This window comes from Ischnura elegans, chromosome 3 (assembly GCF_921293095.1).
Source record: "Ischnura elegans chromosome 3, ioIscEleg1.1, whole genome shotgun sequence".
Lineage (NCBI taxonomy): Eukaryota > Metazoa > Arthropoda > Insecta > Odonata > Coenagrionidae > Ischnura > Ischnura elegans.
In genome coordinates this window covers 108,490,245-108,506,669 of record NC_060248.1, presented here as the reverse complement: position 1 = coordinate 108,506,669, position 16,425 = coordinate 108,490,245, and the positions used below count along the sequence as shown (strand labels likewise).

General features: G+C 38.9%; 1 protein-coding gene across 1 annotated transcript in view; it reads right to left on the bottom strand.

Annotated features, from left to right (window-relative positions):
* Positions 1-611: 611 nt before the first annotated feature.
* Positions 612-16,425, bottom strand: part of LOC124156348 (modular serine protease-like) — a 42,629-nt gene continuing 26,815 nt past the window's right edge. Inside the window, exons 8-13 of the mRNA XM_046530854.1 lie at positions 14,578-14,799; positions 9,898-10,077; positions 8,748-8,851; positions 4,797-4,973; positions 3,598-3,754; positions 612-967 (exon numbers count right to left, since the gene is read on the bottom strand). Of these exons, the coding sequence (XP_046386810.1) occupies positions 759-967; positions 3,598-3,754; positions 4,797-4,973; positions 8,748-8,851; positions 9,898-10,077; positions 14,578-14,799 (1,049 nt within the window). The 3' untranslated portion in view covers positions 612-758. The remainder of the gene's footprint in view (positions 968-3,597; positions 3,755-4,796; positions 4,974-8,747; positions 8,852-9,897; positions 10,078-14,577; positions 14,800-16,425) is intronic.

Here is a 16,425-nt window from a genome sequence, read left to right as displayed (position 1 = left end):
TTTTCCTAACAAAATTGCTATTTGTATTAACTTTTATCTAGTTTTCAAGAGCCAGAATAGTGTCAAAATCCATTTCCTGGCATGCAATTTCCTAAAATTTTCTGGAGGAGGACACCCAAATCCCCTGGTAAAGGGGCGGCCATCATAGGCCTCAGCAGAGAGCCCCCAATCACCCCCAGACCGCCCCTGGTTATAGAGAATACAAATGAGTTCCCTTTCCATCCCATCTATCCATATTTTATTAAAAATGCCCATTAACTAGTGTACCCAGTCCAATCTATCAAATGCTTTTTCAAAATCCACAAATTGGGCATGCAAATCCTGGTCATGCTAGGTTCCTCTCAACTAGGGTCTTCATAACCGCTACATATATTAATCAACATGTTATCCATGCATAAATGGCCATTGATAATCACTCAATGGGTACTGGAGTGGCCCCGATTTAATTTAGGTGCCTGTGAATGGCCATTACCTTCTACTAAAGCCAAATTACTATTAGTAATCACTTACAGTAGAATGGCCTTTAGTCCCTTAGTCACCCACTCTTTGTCATCTAGTTTACCACTGAAATTCCTTAAATAGTGAAGAAATGAATTTTAGAACACAAGGAGCAATTATTACGGGTTGTGGTTTTAATTAAATTCCAGAAAACATTTCACACCAAATGTCACTCATTATGAGTCAGCACCAGCCTTTCAAGCTATTGGAGTGGATGAGCAAGCTTACTTGGACCATAAATGGCAACTTCTTAACATTGCTTAGGGAGGGGGAGAATGCTTTTCCATGATAGTAATCACCCATTTAATAAATCTTGACACCCTGGTGAATATTGCATAGTAACGAGGATCACAGAGGCTGATATCTTTCCTTCTAGGAGATACACTGACAACTCCTTGCAATACCCATGATCCATCATCCTTTTTAAACATGAGACCACCACCACTGTCACCATTGCAGACACTTGTTCCTGTTTAAAGAGAAAACAATATTAAGGTAGACCGGAAAAATATTAACGGAATAACATAATTTTAAAAATAAATAAAGAACAGCATTGGATGATGATTGACTAACTTAAAATTTTAATAACAATTAGCTCCACTCAATTTAATTTCGGTGATATTTACCCTCATGCTAAAACATAACACCAATAAATATATTTTATACTAAATTGGTCCCACCTATTAAACTATACCAGAAACTGAACCATATCTGAGCTTGCAGACAAATGAACTACTCCAAAGTTTATTTTTCTAACAGTTTCAACTGATATACTGCCGAGGGAGTTTAAACACAGAGCTTAAAAGCAAATACATAGCATCAAAATCCATTTCTAGGGTTGCAATATCCAAATATTTTCCGAGGGTGGACCCCTGAATCCCCTAGTATGGAGGGCCCCATCATGAGCCCCAACCGAGGGCCCCTGATCACCCCAGACCACCCCTGTGCGTGGGCACATGAAGAGGAACCCTGGAAGAGGCAAAGTGGCATTTCACCTGGCATTTCTGTTTAGTGAGCGTGCATATTCTTTCTCCAATGATAAATATCAAGAAACATCATGTAGGTATCACATATTCCATGTTATGACCACTGAAGTACTATAAAAAATTTAGTAATTGAAGGATATTTACTGGCTGCTATTTACCATCAGAAGAGAATGAGGTTTTGACAACTAAATGAATGTCCACAAAAGAACTTAGGGAAAAAATTATTTAAAATTATTGCTGAATATGTATAAACCACTTGTCTATGACTACCAAACCTCAAATGCAAAATCATAGAGAGGTGTTGCATACCATCACGGCAACAAGGAAAGTAACGCTCAGACCAATGAAGACACAGTGCCATCCACTTCAGTTCTACTCCCTGCTTATTACATCAATAACAAAATTACTTATATGTAAATGCAAAATATTAAGTTTTTTTGACAAATATTTATTGTGAATGCAAATTTTTCCTGTTTTGGGCCCAAGCGCAGACTATGTTGGACAGAGTTTTTGTGCTAGAAAAGGTTTGTCACAGGAGGTTTATTTACATTTACTGTCCATTATAAGGGTCCAGGGTCCAGGGGGTCAAAATAATGGAAAATAGTAATCCAGTCATGGGCATACCCAGCGAGGGGCAGGAGTGAAGGGGCAGCTATCGTAAAAGTCTTTAAGCAAAATCAGCACTGAATTGATACTTAAGTATTCAACAAATTTTCTTTACACCCACGAATAATGATATGTATTAGTAAAAGATATGTTACTAAAATAAAACTATTTTTTCAAGGAAAATATATCATAAACTAATAAAGTGCTGTAATAATTTTCTTAACATATTGGTTTCATTCACCTTTTCCAAGCTAAAATGTCACAACTCGGCTTTCCCCTAGACCATGGCTTCCTCCCCCTAGTTAAAATCCTGGGTATGCCCTTGGGCCTATGACTTCATATTAGGTAAGTTTCCCAAAAATTTCACTGTATGGGGCAGTGGCATATCGAAGGGGGGAGTCTGGGAGGTCAAGACTTACCCCCTCCCCGAAATATAAAAACAAATTGTGTACTTTGCTCCATCGTTGAAGAAAACATAACATTGAAAATCACAGGTTTACAAAAGATTTCTTCAAAAAATTAAGTTTTTTCGATTATGAAAAGAGATAAAATAATTCAAAACTCTCTCTCCTTAGTGTGTGCCCTGTTTTTCAAAAATTTTACCTCAGGTTTTGAAACCCCCAAATGAAATTCCTGGCTACCCCACTAGTATGGGGGTTCATTGAATTGAGGTTTTAAGTAGGAGTGGACCGATTCCGACGCCCAAATACAGTATCGGTAGATATTTATGGAATACGTTTATTTAAATGCATTGTCCATTGACGCATGATCCAGGACCTTGGACGTCAGGACTTCCAGGACGTCAATGCATGATCCAGGACCAGGCCTATGACTTTGAAAAAGGTAAGTTCCCCTAAAATTTCACTATACAGGCAGTCATTGGAAAATTGATGGGTTTCTCTTCTTCATAGGGAAATCTTTCCTCTCTGTAGAAACGTTAAATTGTAGTTTCACTAGTAGTTGCCATTACCGCCCCAATGACGGCATTGGGATTTCCCCATCCTTTCCCTGGAGGCATCATCGGGCTCTCATCGCGGCCGTGTCTCCTATCCTTTTTCCTTCCTTTGCCCTTCCCCACCAAAGGTCCAGGGGATCCCAACCCCCCCAAAATATAAAAACACGATTACTTTGCTTCATCGTTAAAGAAAACAAAGTATTAAAAATTATGGGTTTACAAAAGATGTCTTTAAAAAATGAAGTACATATTTATATTATGAAAATAGATAAAAGTTTGAAACTCACTACTTAGTACACTGTTTTTCAAAAAATTTCCCTCAGATTTTGCACCACCCCCCACACCTCCCAAACAAAATTCCTGGCTACCCCACTGTTATGGGGGTTCATTTTATAGATGTTTTACATATATCTGAGAAATAGAGGAGTCATGCCTCCAAAAAAGAGCCTCCATACTAAAGTGGATGAGTTTCATCAATCATAAAAATTGATCAATGAAAAAATCATCAACGCAAAGCATGAGGAGAAAATAAAATATTAAAAAAATACATACTGTTCAAATAACCAGCACAAAAAGTAGTGGAGCGTATGTATTTCGCAAAATCTTGAGGAAGATCTTGTAAACATTGATTGAAATTTATCACAGGCAAGTTAGCCTTCCGAGGTATTTCACTGGGTGTATCATTTTCTGTCACGCCCCATCCAACCACCTAAAAGTATAACAAAAGAAGTTTAAAACAACATTATTGACACAAATGGTGGATCTTAAATTTGCGATTCTGTCTCTTAATAAAATGGTCTTTGAGGTACTTCTCTTAAGTAGCTCAATCCAATCTCACAGCAATTAGTGCTTTATGAATTCCATGCAGGGAGTTTAAATGTATGTACTGTCTACACCATGAGTATGCAATAGTTGTAACCACGGCATCAATTTTAATAAAAGAAAGTGGAAATGGAAGCAATGAATGTATTTTGTCTGGAACTTCTTAAAAAATTATTAGTGGTCTAAAATTGGAGTTAATTCTTTCCAAGAAAAAAATATTTTGACTGCTGTAATGATACGTGGATAATATTGAGGAAAAGAATAAATGAAATTCCTTCCATTCCCCATTAATCTGATTACAGCAGATCCAATAGTTACTAACAATGAGATACAAGACATACTTCAAATTATGTTACTCCGACTTTTTGCAAGGACAGTATGAATGGGAGGTGGTAATATAAAAATCTAAGCCAATTAATGAGGGAGAGGGTACTTACCCCAAGTAACATATCTATCATTAGAATTAGGCAGTTATAATGATCTTACTTCCATGGACTTCATTAATTTATAAACTACAGTTTTGACCTTTGGATAAAAAACTCATCAATGGTGGAGAAAACATATTTTCAAGTTGAATGTTTCCTAACTGTTTTAATCTTTTTATTGTGGTGTAAAAACTTATTGCAATACAAAACTAACTTCAATCCACAGTGATACACAGATATATATCTAAACCTAGTGGCCAACCTTCTAAGTTCCCACACCAAGTTACATGGTGGCCAACCCTGAAGATTCACACAGATTAAAGATCTGCAACACTAACGAATGGCAATGTTGCATTTTGGAGGGGGGAGGAAGGCTGGGGAAAATGCTACATTTATCTAAGAAAGAGAGAGGGGAGGGAAAATAATGTAAAACAGCAATCCAGTTAATGAATGTGCCTTATAAGTACATAATGTAATGAAATTAGAGAAACAATATGTACTTACTGTTCCTATGCTAGGTGGAGAAAGGTCCAAGTTTTCTCGTAGATCATCCCAATCTAGACAAACAGGTTGAGCCACTGCAGTGAGCGTCACTGGAGAGGAGAGCACTAGAAGTGCTATGTCAGACTCATAGTTTCCTTGCCTATCCAAATATGATGGATTCATTATAATCTCCTTGAGCTGAAATGAGATTTTACATGAGTGCCACACACAACAGGCTGAACTTAGATAATACACTCAGAAAATCAATTTAGAAAATATGAATGATACATGTATAATTTCAAAATACCGTATAAGCTCGTGTAAGAGGCGCACCTTTTTTCCCAGATATTGCAGCCGAAAATGGAGGTGCGCCTCTTACACAAACTTCTTATCTTCCCCCCCCTCCCCTTCACCGGTTGCAAGTTCAAGGGGAACGGAGTGGCCTTGGTTTTCAGCGTGAGTCAGTCATCTGAAACCCTGGGTCAAAATCAAGCGGCAGGCAGGGGAGTTTCTCCCTTAGTGACGTACAGTAGACTCTCGTTATTACGAAGTTCACGGGGCCGAAAAATTGGAGGTTCGTAATAACGAAGTTCGTAAGAACGTTTCTTTTAAGAATCGTCGAAAGAAATAGTGTATTATAAACGCTATTAAATTACGCGGAAATATATAAAAACAAGAAAATTCGTTTCAGTTTTTCAACAGAAGACTGCGCCATGACGCAATCGATGGTTGATATCTTCCCGAACACATTAACTCCGATGTTCAAACCAGATGCGTCCCAAGACCTTGTTCCAAGGTTGATAAAATTACAGTCCGGCCACCGAGAGTTGTCCAGTAACAGACAATGGGCTGGGTAGGGGGTATGGGAGCCAGGTAAGAAAGGGAAACGCTCGCTAAGTGTTCCATGAAGAAAATACCCGGAAGGGACGACGAGCGTGAAGGACCTAGAGGGATAATTACTTGTTCTATTGTTTCGAAGAATGGGCTTATTTTGGTTGGTCAGGCTTATTTCGGTGCTCGAATGTGCATTTGACAACGTTGTATGATTAGACGAGGGTGTGAGGTGCGTTTGGGGGACAGCGATTGGCTTTAAACCGTGCTGACGCAGGATTATCCACCCCTCCTATTGTGCCGTAATCGGACACCCCTCGCCAGCCGGACTGCATGTAAGTTATCAAGGAGTACGGTTATCCTGCGGGATGCAACACTGTATTACACGTATGCGCTAACTCACGATTGTGGCGACCTGATCCATCGGGGCCTGCGATGCATCCGGAGCCGAAAAAATGTCTCCCCGCGGTAACGAAGAACGGGCGAAACGTTGAACAGTTCCTAAATTCACACCAGATTCAATGATACCTTATTCAGATGGTGATTACAGTGAGAGTTTCACAGCGCCAAACCGCGTAGTATCGGCCAAATCCAAAGGCGCCAAATTTGAAATTTGAAAGTTTTGAATGCTCGTATCTCTGAAAATTCGTACATCGAATGTGCATAGGAAGAGGATTGACTGTACATCCAATTTACTAACGGTTATGAGTGGGTCACCACGACTTCACAGTAATGAAGGCTGTTATATGATGTAACGCGTAAACTGAATAAAGAACCATAATTGACGCTCTTAGGCACAGTGCACGAGAATAACTTTAACGTGGCGCGATTATTAAAACTTAAGTGCATTGAATATCCACCTAAATGCCGTGATTTGTGCGTCTAACTTCGTAATAAAGTTCATATTGTAACCGCCGGGACCGGGACTTAGATTCGTAATTTCGTAAAAACGAAAAATTCGTAATAACGTTTCTTTTCCTATGGCTTGGATAGGCCTTTTCGACGGGACCAACGATTTGCTTCGTAATAACGAGAACTTCGTAACAACGTTGTTCGCATTAACGAGAGTCTACTGTATTTTTAAAATGCTCCTGTTTGAATTTTTTGCAAGCATCGCGCCGTCACGTCGGTACCTCAGAGGTGAACATTGAAAAGATCGCGCGGGGTGATTCTCTCCGGAGCGCGCGCTAAATTTATTGCCGCGAGTGGGCATCCCGCGGCATTTATACTGCATATAGTAATATTAGTGTCAAAACCTCCGGTTGAAAAAATTCGAACGAGTGTGCTCATTGTTGGACTTAATGGTGGATAGAAGAAATCGGAAATGCTTATAAGTGAAGAGCGCTGAAGGAGAGGTCGAGGGGAAGAGGGCTCCCTCCCCTCCGTATTTAAAGCTACGAGCGAAGGAGAAAGGGAAGAACACGTCCGATCTTGCATGTGACGTCGTTGCCTTTAAAGCGAAGGGGCGAAGGCGCAGCAATGTGATATACGCAGTTGGCGTAGCCTGAGTTTCCAGTCCGTCTCGTCTTGTTTGAATGCGCTAATGCTACGCTTGTTTCTTCCGAAATTGTGCTGTTTGGACTATGTTGAATATTAATAGCCTTATTTTAGCTATAAATCTTTGTGTCAATCAATTAGAGCTCAAAAAACTTAAATGCTGTAAGATATACGTCGCGTTAGGTCTAATTCTTTTTAGAACCTCGTGCGTGTCATACAATTGCTGAAAGATATCGAGATATCTTCGAGCTCAGAAGGTGACTCACGTAGCATTTGACCTCCAGAAACTCGGGGAATTGAACCTGGTAGACCGAAAAAGGTCAGTTGGTGGAATGGGGTAGGGATGAAACACGTTTCCATTGTTCCCCTGTAACTTGATATTTTCCTGTGGAGTCTCGGAAAGGAAAAAAACGGCAGAGGCATTAGCTGATGGAGAGCCGAGTGTAGTTCCGTTAGGCCCCTTGCACACACCGATTTTGGACGGCCGGTAAAATATTGGCCGATATTTTACCGGCAAAGGGATGCTTGCACACACGCCGGATTTTTACCGGTCAAACGATACGTTGCTAAGTTTTTGAGCCGGCGCCGGCGATCCACAGTGACAATAGCCGGCAGCTAAACGGCATTTTACCGGTGCCGGCGTGTGGTCGGTACGTGTGCAAGCTCCAATGCTCTCCCATTGTTCACCATTGGAATGTGGACGGCCGATATTTTACCGGCCGTCCAAAATCGGTGTGTGTGCAAGGGGCCTTAAATCTACGACGTGGTTATTATCCTACGGCGCTGAGATTGCCCCGATTGTTGTTCAATCTCTTGGGGAAAGCTCATGCCATTTGCCTGTCGTGTTTTGCCTTAAAATTTTCCACGGCTGCAATTCTATTGCAATACTCCTGCGAGAGCTTTTAAACAAAATTGTTCGTGAGTAGAACAAGCAATGTAGAGCGATGGCGTATGCAAAGAGAGGATCGGAACTCTTTCTACTCCCTCTTATGCCGCCGCAGTTATCAAAATTTCCTCTTTCAAATAGTACTGAAAGAGGACATTTCGATAACTGTCGAAATTCCAGGCATACGTCTGCAACACCGCACGATAGAACAAAAAAAGTCGCAAAATTTTTTTTCTTTATAGCTTCGATCCTCAAAATAGGGGTGCGCCTCTTACACGTGTGCGCCTCTTACACAAGCTTATACGGTAGTAAAAATTCACTCAGGGAATTAGTGCGGACCCTCTCACTCATACAGTATATGTATCCCTATCATCATCTCTGCTTTACTAATAGCATTTTTTAATGAAGAAATATTTGAAGCATTAACAAAATTTTAAACATGGAATATACTTATTTGCTTTCTGCAGGCATTAAAAAGTACAAAAAATACAAACTAAATAAAGCCAAAAAATGAAAACAAATAACTTTGAGTTCCAGAGAGCAGGTCCAATTCCCAGATAAAACAGAAGGTAGAAATTTATGGTATTGCTGCTAAATCAAGAATGTTAATTCACAAAAAATAGTAAATTATCATTTCAGTTATTAGGTATTAACTTCAGAATTTTGTTTAAAAGATAGAGATATGTTAAACCTACCATCATGGGTAGACTACCAGTAAGAATAAGATTTTCCAATAAAACTCAATGATAATACATCACCTCTTTTATTTGAGTTAATTCCTGCCTCCTGGTATAATCACGGTGGTACTTTCCTAGAGCTGCTACCATTGCATCTGTTTTAACCTCCCAAACACAATGAGCCGCTAGAAATGGAGATTGAAAAATTAAAGTAAATGCATGCCATGAATCATAAAAAGGACTGAGGAATACAATCCCTATAATGCAGGCCTAAATGAATAACTATCATAGGAAAATTTAGGGGCCCACTGGGTCATCCCCCCCCAAGATGCTTAAAAAATTGACAAAATTTTTGATACAGTCATCATTACATTCGTTTTGTTTTGAGCATTAAGGAGCCTCAGTCATTTGATTTCACGTTAATAAATTTCATATTAAAATAAAGAGAATATTTCATACAGTAATTGCTGTAGTATCTTGTTTTTCATCTCAAGTATGAGATTATCGTTTGTCTATTCAGACCCTAGAGCCCCCCAGAATAAAATTGTAGATCCACCCATGATAAATATGTTTATGGTTAGGAAGAATTTACAACGCAATCATATGAGTTATGGTCTTGAGTATAATCTGACCAGAAACAGGTCATCTCCAGGAAATAAAATTGGAGGTGAACCAGCAGAAAAAGGTTGCACCATGGTTTTTTCGCCCTGATTAATGGCCCCGGCAGAATGAACCAAGGCACAAGTACAGTGGGCACTGAGTAGCCACCTCCCTCGCAACACATTTCCATGGATATGTTCCTCTACAAAAAGTTGGTTCATTTTATAACAACTGTGCAACTTTTACAATGCTAGGCTTATGCTGCCACTGCCTATTAGGCTATCTGCCACCAGGTCAACTATGTAAATGTATGTATGCCAAAAGGGCTATTTGTCATGAGGTAGTATAGTACAACTCCAATCATCAATTACTTTTTCTGTCACATCATTACAACAGTATCTCAGAGGCCTATGAAATTTATATAATTGACCCGCAGCAATGGGTTTTTTTTTGGGTACTATCTGCACTACCCACTAAAATCACCTTGATCAGACTAAAAAGTAAATAATGGAGGTAGTTAAAAAAAAGTCCTCTCTCACTTTGATACTACGCTTATAAATATGTATCTTCAAAGTTAAGCCATTTATTCTTCCATCAGACGATAATCATATAATCCTAATTTAAAATTCACCTGTGAGCACAATATTTTCAGCCACCAAACTTCCTCCACATTGGAACTCCCACGAGACTGGCACACCGTCTCTGCCTCCAATACGAACATACAGGGCCACCTGCCAAGGCCACTCCCCATACTCGGCAGCTGTTCCATTCACCACCAAAGGAGTCACTTTACCCACAGTTCTCCCACAATCTACAAATCAGATAAGCGGAATGCAAAGGATTAGAAAGGTTTTCCGAAATGAATTTATCCTCAAAATTTCACTGATTTATTCCTGTGCTAATCATAAATTCTCTGCTATTCCAACCTGGCATGTGGGAGAAATTCACCAAAAGAGGGGGAAAGAAGAGGAGGGTTACTCAGTTTTAGAGGGAGGCTGGTCAGCTTCGGAGGCAGTTTCAGGGGAGGCTATATAATGTTTAGAAATGTTATAGATCCATTCGTCAACTTTTAAGGAATTGATTTATAAGGCTAGTTTTTTAAGGCCACTTGAAGAAAAATGAGTGATAAATTATCCAATGGGACCTTTTAGCATGTTGAGATTCTAGCGCACAAAGGTCACTGGCTGCATTTTAGAAAAAATTAGTAAAGAACCTAGTTACATACATATTCGCACAAAAATAAGCGTGGAGTTTTGCCAATTGTAAATTAATGAGGAAATAATCATGAAATTTTAGGAATGTGCAGCTTCGTAGTTTTTTTTTATTTCATGAACTTTTTACCCATTTGTTGTTCATTCAAACCATGAATCATGAAAGAAGGAAACTTGGGATGAAAAATAATATGGATATATTATGGAATGGAGAAGTTAACTGTGGAAAAGACACCAAGCCGGCTAAATAACCACTAAACTCAATTTCAATACAAAGTGTTTGTCTTCAGGAGAATGATTATAAATACCCCAGAGCCATTGTTAAGGGCTGAATTTAATTTTTCACAATTTTTTCCATAATCAAGCCTTTACTTGTTCATTCTCCACTCCTTTCTCACCTCGATAGCTAAATTTGCCACTTGCCTTGTAAAAAAAGTCATTAGTTTTCTTGACCTCCAAACAGATGTTCCACAGAAATGCAATAAAAATATACAAATCAGGACTGAAGCTCCCAAAGCATAAGGCTCAAGGTGCAGCAGAATGTTAAGGATAGAATAAAAGGAATATATTTACATATAGAGAATTTGAGGACATTACTACAATCTATGAGAGAGAAGAATCACTTTCCATGCTAGTTGCAATAGGGTGATCAAGGATAAAGGACAGTGGTGGCTCGTGAGTCAAATGCTGGGGCCCCCGGGGGGGGGGCAAAATTTTTGAATATTTTGTGTATTTTAGTGAGCTTTTAAGGCAATCTAGGTATTAAATTTGTGATGCCATTTGTTCCGTTTTTTTCAACAAAAATACAGTGCAACCTCGATATAACGACACCCCACGGTGCACTAAAAAAACACTCGCTATAGCGAATTGTCGCTTCACCGGAGGTGGAGCAAATAATAGCCAATATACCTGTTGCGAACAGATATACAGGAACAGGAGTGGTGCGGCGACAGATAAACATCTATCCGATAAACGTAAGCATAAATCCAGACGAAAGGCGATGTTTTTTTGCATCACTAAATTTCCTTACTCAAATAACGACTAACTATTCAAACAATTTATAAGCGCCGCACTGAATAAAAATCATTTAAAGCATTGTTTCGTCAATCATTATATTTATCGAATGAGAGTTTACCACATAAATTTGAGACTGAGCACTCCATTAATTTCATTTCTAACAGATCGCTAGCAGTTACAGAGGTTAAGGAGTCTTGATGAAAGTCTTCCGGCGGTGAAACCCTCACTATGGCGAGAGCCAACGCCGAAAGGGTCTCGTAAAAACGAATTTTTCAACACGCTTATTATAGGGTCAATTGACGGTGCATCGGCTATCTCTCGTAATAGCGGGGGTGTCGCTATAGCCCGTACTCGCTTTAACGAGGTTCCACTGTTAGTGGCTCGTACTTACTTGGAAACCTTGAGATGTTAATAAGAGTAAATTCTTATTAATTTTGACACTAAATAAGACATCACATAGCCCACGAGCATTAAAAAGCTTACCCTAAAGCCTGACGAAATAAAATTTTTAAATAAAAATTGCCGATGAAACAGGATTGCTGACACATCTGCTATTAGTATGATCGAATTCATCAAAATGCAAGCAAAAATTAACGTATAGTTCAGTCTCAGCTACTAAAACTTACCCATATCAGGCGCTAAAGTATTTGAAAAATTATTTGGGATGAGTAAAAGTCTCTAGGTCACTGCAGTAAATGTATCAACCTATTAAAAATATGAAAGTCCTGCCAAATCACCAGCATAAACACTTGTAAAATAAAACATGGTATCTCTTAGATCACACCTCCGATTTTATACTAACTTTGCATGAAGTCACCACCACAAGAAATTTTAAAGAGGCAGGAAAGAAAAAACCCACAGAAATACAATACATATATTATGTATTTTCTATTGTCAACCACAATAATATTTCCAATTTTCTCTTCTATCCCACATCTAATTTAGCGAAACAATTACTCTTATTCTCTTTCGAATAGAAAATTATTTAAAAGAGGACTGGTCGATACATAAAAACTATCTTCAATACTTTCTCCGATGAACGTCCACTATCACAGCATCAACTTGCACAAATCAAATCCACATCCAAAAATATGTCACTTCTGCCACAATGTCTGTCTTCTTGGCGACAGGTAACAGTGAAGCAATGGTACCTTCCTCCAATCTGGGCACCTTCAATTCAGCAAGAATTTTCTCCTCGTCTTCTCGTCCAAGGCCACAGATTATTTTCTGATATCACAAGGTGCGATGTGAAGCTCACACACCTAAAATTAATAAATAATAAAATACCATGTAACTTATTAGGTCAAATCATTTCCAATTTTTGGTATTTCTGCATGAGAAATCAAATTACTAGGCTCGTAATATATGGTAAATATTTGTATGCCTGATATTTTTATTGTTTTAAACTATAGCATAAGATAATTTGAAATGATGGAAGTCGACGTGTAATACACCATATAGGGCAAGCTAAGAAGCAATATTCGATCCTATAAACTTGGCAGCTTATTCCTAGTTTCTCCTTTAACCACACGTTCACCGAATGAATTAATACAAAAAAGACAACTAAAATGCAAGAATTTTCAAAAGAATTGCTGCTACAATATTTTGAATCACCATTTTTAGTACTGAATAGTTCGGGATGTTGATGCATCAACATCCCGAAGCCACTTCTAACTTAAAATTACATCCAAATAATTACAGCGAGAAAGAGTACATACCTCACAGTTTTTCGTAGGGGTGAAATGTTTTCTTCTTATCGCCCAAATGCACTTCTTCTTCAACTCAGGATCTTTTGGAAAGCTAAAAACTTGAACCATGTCCCGGAATTTCCATTACATCCCGACAATACACACACGAAAGGCATTTTTAACAAAAATATCTCACAAACACGTTTCTGAAGCCCAGTGAATGAAATTAAAGAATAAGGGAAACTTCACCATTACCATACACTCTATTTTTCACAAACTTAACCACAAAAATCCCTGAAATGTGGTGAGACGTGACGTAAACGAAGCGATCTCCAACGGCTGGTGCCAGCTTGTGAAGGCATGTGATCTTTCTAGGAGGATATGGCACGATGGCACCACCCGCGAAAGAAAATAGTCCCAGACCGAATACAGTTTTATCGATGAGATACAATTTTATCGATGCATATGAATTTGCCAGTCCTCTTGCATATTTTTTCGTCATTAAAGGAAATAAAGAAACATACCTTTTTAGTAACTTTCTAAGCGCGATTTTTGTATCTTGATGGTCCAACCTTAGTATTGAAGGTACGAAAACTTCCTGTGCCGTCTGGGTTATGACTAATTAATACACAAAACAATCACAAACACTAAAACACTAACAAACACTTGCTCGATTAACTCAACTACAAATAGGCCTATTTACATACCAATCACTCATTCAATAAAACAATTTACACAAATAAGTCAACTGGTCACCAAAACCAGGTATTCTGTAACACCAAGATTATACAACCGCCAGCCTGCGCAGCGATGTCAACTCGCTAGATACATATGCGCATACTCGGGCGGCATCCCAAGACTTCCATAAGGCACAAGCTTAGATGTGTTATAGCACCAGCAGCCCCCACCACTACTACTCTTCATATAACTGCATGGTGATGGATTGGGACTTTCTGGCCAGCGCCCCACGGCTACAAATACAAACTTCTTGCACTATTTTTGCGTGTTTTTCCTACATTTTCGATGTATGTGATTGAAAAAAACACTTTGGTTGGTTAAATGTATAATTATAATTGAATGGGTATTTAATTTTTTTTCCCTTTTTCAAATCTTTGGGAGGGGCAGCATCCTAGAGTCCTTATAGGCAGGCCGCCACTGATACAGGATAGGGGTTTTTCGTCAACGGTTGGAAGCAAAATTCAGACTTCCTCTCTCATTTTGGGCCATGGCGACATGGTAATTGGCAAAGAGGCAACCTAACTAATAACACCAGAAGAAGAGTAATATTTTATGCACCTAAACAAGTAAGTAAAAAGCATGATGGTAAGCTCGCCATTTAGATATATAGAATTCACATAAAGGGTAAAACTATACATATTAAAAATAGATTCCTACCTGGAACACATTGAAGTAGCTCTCTGCTCCATGTCCCATTTGAGCAAACACTTCTACGATTGGGATAGTTTGAATTGGGTTCATAGAATTGACGACAGGAATATGTAGCTACTGTCCCTTCTGGAGCTGGCTGATCACAAGGATGCTGTGCACCAGATGCAAGGAAGCACTCCATGTTTAGATGCCTGGATTTTAGACCTGGGCAACGAATTCCTCCTTTAACTAGAAAGTAAACAGAGATTTAAACAATGAAATTATCACATAAATTTATGAATAATGATATTATTTGAGTAATATGCCATGCCTTGGAATAAAAGTTCACATTATTTTAAAACCGTGCTCTGTATTGCCTATTCAACTTTCACTATGATCAGTGACAAAACTGAGGTTAGTCTCGCCATCTCAGTTTCTGTTGGCACGCAAAAGTTGTACTTGGAAAGACTGGTTTGTAAGCAGGCTGAGTCAGCACACTTTTGGGTTAAGGTCATTGTTTTGAAGGGGCAGCTCATCACTTTCCTCAGCATCTTGGATGTATGCAATACCTCTCAGCAATTATGTCTGAGGTTTAAATGTTTCTGAGATACTAGGGTTGTCCGTAAAATAAGTTTCCCGCAGAGCTGCAGTAGCGAGGAATGATGCCACGCAAAACCTGCTGGCACACTTTGTTCCCCTCAATCGGTCCCCACCCACGTGACCAGACTAACAATCAGCATAGGCTTGGCTTTTGAGTGCTCGCAGAGTCTTTATCTTTGCTCCTTATCCAGAAGGGGGAGGATTAGAGCTTCAGTTGCTTGTCTTTTTCTTTCCGTTTACCCCAGTTAGTCGGAGTAACATGTCTGAGAACCAGAACTTTCATGAGCCACTCAAACATTCTCTAGGCACACGCAACCCTCACGACCAAAACACGGGAAATTTTTTCCCCAACAACTAGTGATTCCGTAACATTTTAGAAATTGCACTTCAATACTGCTGACCAAATATCCAATATCCTGATATTCCGCTAAAAATATCATTCCTCTTAAAAATATGAAAATGCATTCATTCTGGTACTTCTTCGCACTACACCTGCTGCACGTAATATTATACACACATGACCCTGGTTGATGTCCTCTTAAGCTCTGAAAGTACATAAACAGGCATTCCTATGCTGGGAATTCTTCAGCATAAGGGAGTCTTAATGAAACAAAAGGTCTTCACTGATTGTGCTGGCTGGCATCTTCGGCTAATGCACCCTTAGCACCTAAATATAAATTGCGTCTGATGAAGAACAAATAAATGCCTGATTACACAAAGCTAGCCTCCTTCCAGGTTTGATATCATGATAAGCTGAAAGACGGTGAATAAGAAAACATTGTAGGCCTCCCTGGAATTCCTGCTTGTGATACACACCATCAAACTGCACACCATATACAGTATTTCTCTGAATATAGCCCCTCTCTGATTATAGTCACCCCCCTAATTTTGAGGCTTGAGTTTCAGGAAAAAATAAAAAAAAATGGGTTTGAATATAGCCCCCCTTTACTTTTACCATGGGTATTTTTGGAAAAAAAGGGGGGACTATATTCAGACAAATATGGTACCTATGTAGGTAGCCATTCTGATTGGATGTGTGAAGCAAGACTATTGATAACATTTTTGAGAAACTATTACGATAAGGTAGAAGTAAAATTTTGAAGTAAAAACACACTAGCACATGGAAAAGTTATTTTCTAATTGAAAGGGAAAAATTTCACCACAGAGACATCATTTTCCTTACAGGAGTCCACATACAGAATTCATTACAAAGAGGTTTTGTAATTAAAGAAGTTCTTTACAGGAGGTTTTTCACCATGCACAACTTATGGGAAG